The sequence below is a fragment of the Leucoraja erinacea genome, chromosome 2 (genome assembly GCF_028641065.1).
Source record: "Leucoraja erinacea ecotype New England chromosome 2, Leri_hhj_1, whole genome shotgun sequence".
NCBI classification, from domain to species: domain Eukaryota; kingdom Metazoa; phylum Chordata; class Chondrichthyes; order Rajiformes; family Rajidae; genus Leucoraja; species Leucoraja erinaceus.
Genome location: NC_073378.1, coordinates 131,960,104 through 131,966,164, shown reverse-complemented (window position 1 = coordinate 131,966,164; position 6,061 = coordinate 131,960,104). Strand labels below are relative to the sequence as shown.

At 51.5% G+C, this 6,061-nt stretch overlaps 1 protein-coding gene across 1 annotated transcript in view; it reads right to left on the bottom strand.

Annotated features, from left to right (window-relative positions):
- Window positions 1-5,191: 5,191 nt before the first annotated feature.
- LOC129715552 (testis-specific serine/threonine-protein kinase 5-like) overlaps window positions 5,192-6,061 on the bottom strand; it is a 12,471-nt gene continuing 11,601 nt past the window's right edge. Inside the window, exon 5 of the mRNA XM_055665428.1 lies at window positions 5,192-5,592. Coding sequence (XP_055521403.1) covers window positions 5,219-5,592 — 374 coding nt within the window. The 3' untranslated portion in view covers window positions 5,192-5,218. The remainder of the gene's footprint in view (window positions 5,593-6,061) is intronic.

Here is a 6,061-nt window from a genome sequence, read left to right as displayed (position 1 = left end):
ACCGACTCCGGCATCCGTAAACGCAAGGAGCTGGAGCTGCTGGAATCTTCAACAAAGACACAAAGTACCGGAGAAACTCAGCGGGTCAGGCAGCGATGTTGCGGGTTGAAGCCTTACTTCAGTCTTCACCCCTTCATCACGGGCACAGTCCTCCCCTCCATCGATAGCATCGACACCAGGCGCACACTGGTGGCATCTATCATCAAATGCCCGGGCCATGCCCTCTTCTCACTGCGACAAATCAAAGCTTTCCTGGATCATCAATCAGGCAAGCAAAATGTGGCAAAACTCAACATCAATTATCAGTACTCCACACCCAGGCAATTAAAAGGAAAGCCAATCTCATTACACAGGATCCCACCCACCCACTGCACAAGTCTTTCCAACTTCTGCCATCAGGCCGCCGATATAAAGTCCCCCTATCCAAGAAAAACATCCACAAAAACTCATTCATTCCCATTGCCATAAACAGCTTAAATAAAAAATGAACAATGGACAAATTAACCCTGACGCATTGTCACTTTACACGTATCCACAACTTTTATCTTGTCTATTTTTACAGTTTTTAATCTTTATATTTGCTTTTAAGATCGATACACACTGTGTGTGCTCGCAGAAACCTGTGTTGTATGACTGCTTATCAGTACATTGTCCTGTCTGTATGTTGAGCCACGTCAAAGAAGATTATCTGTTACGACAGACAATAAAGTTTCCTGAATCTGAATCTTAGTTTAGAGATACAACCCAGAAACAGGCCCTTTGGCCCACTGAGTCCACACCGACCAGCGATCCCCGCACACTACTAACACTACCCTACACACACTAGGGACAATTTACACTCATGCCAAGCCAATTAGCCTACAAACCTGTATGTCTTTGGAATGTGGGAGGAAACCAAAGATCGCGGAGAAAACCCACGCAGGCCACGGGGAGAATGTACACACTCCGTACAGACAGCACCCGTAGTTGGGATAGAACCTGGGTCTCTAGCACGGCAAGCGCTGTAAGGCAGCAACTCTACCGCTGCGTCACTGTCGGGAGGGAGGTCGCACACCACAAGGTTCAGGAATTGCTACTGTTCTACAACCAACAGGTTTTTGAACCAAACTGCACAAGCCTAATCCTACCTCAGCTGTGGAACACTACAGGTCACCTCTTGCATGACCATGGACTTGATTGCCTAACTCAGGGGCTTCCAAACTTTTCAGCATGAGGGCCACGCTATATATTTGGCACATTTGTGCGGGGGCCGTAGGAAAATATAAAGAAATGTCACACACACACACCCTGACACACAGACACACACACACATACTGACACACTGATACACCCACACTGACACACACACACTGACACACTGATACACCCACACTGATACACACACACTGACACACTGATACACCCACACTGACACACACACACACTGACACACTGATACACCCACACTGATACACACACACTGACACACTGATACACCCACACTGATACACACACACTGACACACTGATACACCCACACTGACACACACACACTGACACACTGATACACCCACACTGATACACACACACTGACACACTGATACACCCACACTGATGCACACACACATAGAAACGCACCCACACGTGGACTCCCACATACCCAAACACACACAGACACAGACCCGCACACCTACACACACTCAGACACACACACACATGCAGAGCCAGCTACCGATCCACCGATCTGTGCAGGGCTGGTGAGAGAGAGAGGGGGGGGGGGGGGGGGGGGGGGAGAGAGAGAGGAGAGGAGGGCTGGGGAGGATTCCCCTGGCCGTGCTGGCACGTGTCAGTTAAGGCCCGGTCAAAGGGTCCAGGTCAGTGTGGCGCCCCGGAGCAGGAGCTGTTCACGGGTCACCCTCACGGGGGTAGACTGCTGCACTCCGACCCTGCCGCTGAGGAGCTCCCCCCCTCCCCCTCGCTCCACTCCCCGCCCCAAGCTACCACCCCACACAACTTACCTTTGCAACACTGGAGCAGTGGAGCAGGTAGAGTCACTGCCTCACAGTGCCAGGGACCCGGGTTCCATCCTGACTACGGGTGCTGTCTGTACGGAGTTTGTACCTGCATAGGTTTTCTCCGGGTGCTCTGGTTTCCTCCCATGCTCCATGTTTGCAGGTTAATTGAATTTGTCCCGCGTGTGTGTAGGATAGTGCTAGCATCACTTCGATGGGCCGAAGGGCCTGTTTCCGCGCTGTATCTCTAAAGGTGTGCGACCATAGAACCCGCTAAACAGCCCGCCACACGGGACGTGTGAAGAGCTTGCCGCGGGCCGGATAAAATCTCATAGCGGGCCAGATGTGGCCCACGGGCCACAGTTTGGAGAGCCATACCAAGTGATCGAAGCAGAATTAGGCCATTCAGCCCGTCCAGTCTACTCTGCCATTCAATCATGGCTGATCTATCTTTCCCTTTCAACCCCATTCTCCTGCCTTCTCCTGCATAACCCTTCAAAGGTTTCAAAGGTCTTTTATTGTCGCATGTACCAATTAAGACACAGTAATATATGAATTACCATACAGCCATTCGGTAAAAAAAGCAACAAGACACACAACTACATAAAAGTTAACATAAAGATACACCACGTTCCTCATAGAAACATAGAAAATAGGTGCAAGAGGAGGCCATTCGGCCCTTCGAGCCAGCACCACCATTCATTGTGATCATGGCTAATCGTCCCCAATCAATATCCCGTGCCTGCCTTCTCCCCATATCCCTTGACTCCACCAGCCCCTAGAGCTCGATCTAACTCTCTCTTAAATCCATCCAGTGACTTGGCCTCCACTGCCCTCTGTGGCAGGGAATTCCACAAACTCACTGTGATGGAAGGCAAAAAAGTCCAACTTCCGCTTTATTCTCCCACGGTCGGGGTAGTCGAACCATCCCTCGGGGAGATCGAAGCTCCCGCGTCAGGGGCGGTCGAAACTCCCCGCGGCTCAGCATTCCTGAAGTTGGTCCCTGACCAGAGACCGCGGGCTCTGTGATGTTAAGTCCGCAAGTAACTGCGGTTGGAGATCTGAGGTCGACCCCCGGCAAAGGGATCGCGGGCTCCACGATGTTAAAGTCCGCAGTGGAGCTGTCAAAGTCGGTCTCCAGCAAAGGCCACGATGTTAGGCCGCAGGGCGGACGGAGATACGATACGGAAAAAAGGCGTATCTCCATCGAGGTAAGTGATTAGAAAAAGTTTCCCCAACTCCCCCTCACGCCACCCCCCTCATAAAACAAGCTGAAGAACACTAAAAACACACATTGAACACACACACTAGGAAGAAAAGGGCAGACAGACTGTTGGCGAGGCAGCCATTGCTGGCGCCACCTGGTGGTTCTTTTTTTTCGAGCCACCCTTGCCACCCTTACTAATCTACCCCTTAAAAATATCTAATAACTTGATCTCCGCAGCAGCTTTCTAATTGTGTTTGGCACTAATGTTTTATTTTCTCTGTTATCCTTCATCTTTTGGAAATTTTCTGTGTAACTTAAGTTTTTGTGCAAAAAGAAGACACAAAGTGCTGGAATAACTCAGTGGGTCAGGCAGCATCTGTGGAGACCATGGATAGGTGATAGAAACATAGAAACATAGAACTTAGGTGCAGGAGTAGGCCGTTCGGCCCTTCGAGCCTGCACCACCATTCAATATGATCATAGCTGATCATCCAACTCAGTATCCTGTACCTGCCTTCTCTCCATACCCTCTGATCCCTTTAGCCACAAGGGCCACATCTAACTCCCTCTTAAATATAGCCAATGAACTGCCTCAACTACCCTCTGTGGCAGAGAGTTCCACAGATTCACCACTCTCTGTGTGTGAAAAAACATGTTTTTCTCATCTCGACTTCCCCCTTATCTTTAAACTGCGTGTGGCCCCTTGTTCTGGACTTCCACAACATCAGGAACAATCTTCCTGCATCTAGCCTGTCCAACCTCTTAAGAATTTTGTAAGTTTCTATAAGATCCCCTCTCAATCTCCTAAATTCTAGAGAGTATAAACCAAGTCTATCCAGTCTTTCTTCATAAGACAGTCCTGACATCCCAGGAATCAGTCTGGTGAACCGTCTCTGCACTCCCTCTATGGCAATAATGCCCGTGATGTTCTTGGTTTCTTGGTCCTCCAAAATATTCCAACTGGAATTTAAACTGGGGGTGGTGAAGGGAGGGATTAAGCCGGAAAGGGTTATTGGGAAGAAAGAGCTACTTTAAATTTAGTTGCATCTGGTTGGGTAACTATAGTTGGGTGGAGATTATTCCATGCTTTAATTGTGCGGGGGAAGAACGAATTGCTGTACACATCTGTCTTTGTAGCTGGGATCTGGATCGAGACTCTTCTTCAGAAGAAGGTCTGAAGAAGGGTCCCGACCCGAAACGTTGCCTTTGCGTGTCCTCCAGAGATGCTGTCTGACCCTCTGAGGTACTCCAGCACTTTGTGTCTTTTTTTGAAAAGCCAGCATCTGCAGTTCCTCATTTCCACGCCTTATGTCTTTGGGTGTTTGTCTGAGTCTTTGTACCTGCGATGCCGCTGCGATCTCACCATACCTGTGCACGTGACATTAAACTGGGCAAGGCTTGACCCGATGGGCCAAAGGGCCTGTTCCCATCTCTGTACCATGCCCCTCAAACTGCGGAGAATCTTGGACTGCTACAGCTCACCCCCTCCATGACACACTGGTCAACGATGGGGTATTGATTGGGGATGATCAGCCATGATCACACTGAATGGCGGTGCTGGCTGGAAGGGCCAAATGGCTTCTACTCCTGCATCTATTGTCTATTGTCTATTGTCAATCTGAGGAGCACCTACAGCAACAGACTGGTTCCACCAAGATGCAGCACAGAACGCCACAGGAGATCCTTCTTCCCTGTGGCTGTCAAACTGTACAGGTCCTCCTCCTTCTGTCGTGGGGTAGACTGATGCTGCCCTTCTCTCCCCTCCCTCCCCAATCTTTGCACATCCCCAATCCTTTCCACTCGTCACTTTAGTTCCACGTATCTTGTGTTTGATGCCTGTTGGCAGATCCACACAAAGTTCTATTGGCCGGCTGGGAATGAAGATTCAGGCTCGGGACACTGACTGGTTGCCATTTGCAGCTTTTTATTGCTCAATGTCTCTTGATACAAGAATTGGGGGTGCATATAACAGAGGGTTGGGGGGGTGGGGGAGGGTGTGAGAGGGGGGGGGGGTCGATGCCCTAGCAGCCCTTCATCCGAGGGGGCAGGTAGTCGGGCATGGGGGCTAGGCGGTGGGCGGTGTGGGAGAGCTGCAGGCAGCGGGACCACCCTTGGGTGCCCCCCGGGGTCTTCCGGCCCAGACCCCCACCGCCACCGCCACCGCTGCCGGGCTCACAGGCGGAGACTGGCCTCTTGCGGGCGCTGGGGCGGGCGGGCTTGGGGGGGGGCGGGGGCTTGGGCAGGCGGGTGAAGAGCTGGGTCTGGCGGGCAGCAGCAGCGGGCCGCTGAGGGGAGCCCTTCCCCTGCGACCTCTCCTTCAGGCCAGCCACGGCGGATCCACAGACGATGAGGACCTTCTTGCCCTTTGAGCCGCCAGCCGTGGGCGGGCTCTGCCCTGCAACGAGAAGACACCCGTCACCATTGCGCTCACCTCCATCTCCCATCCCCAGCCTCACCTGTCCAAACACCAAACTCAGCAGCTCCAAAAATCCCTGATCCTTCACCACCATAGAACGATACAGTGTGGAAACAGGCCCTTCAGCCCAACTTGCCCACAATGTCCCAGCTACACTAGTCCCACCTGCCCGCGTTTGGTCCATATCCCTCCAACCCTGTCCTATCCATGTACCTTCTTCTTCTACCTCTTCTTGTGTATGGCGTGCACAGCCTAAAGTTGTAAGACAGCTTGTTCTATTTGATCTTATTTGATTGGGCACGCCGGGTTGATTGCATTAGTTGAAACAAGGCTGACCACCTTGAAGGTTGCAATCTCCCACCCCATCCATGTACCTGTCGAACTGTTTCTTAAATGTTGGGATAGTCCCACAACACAGACATTGTGGGCTGAAGGGCCTGCTCTTTGG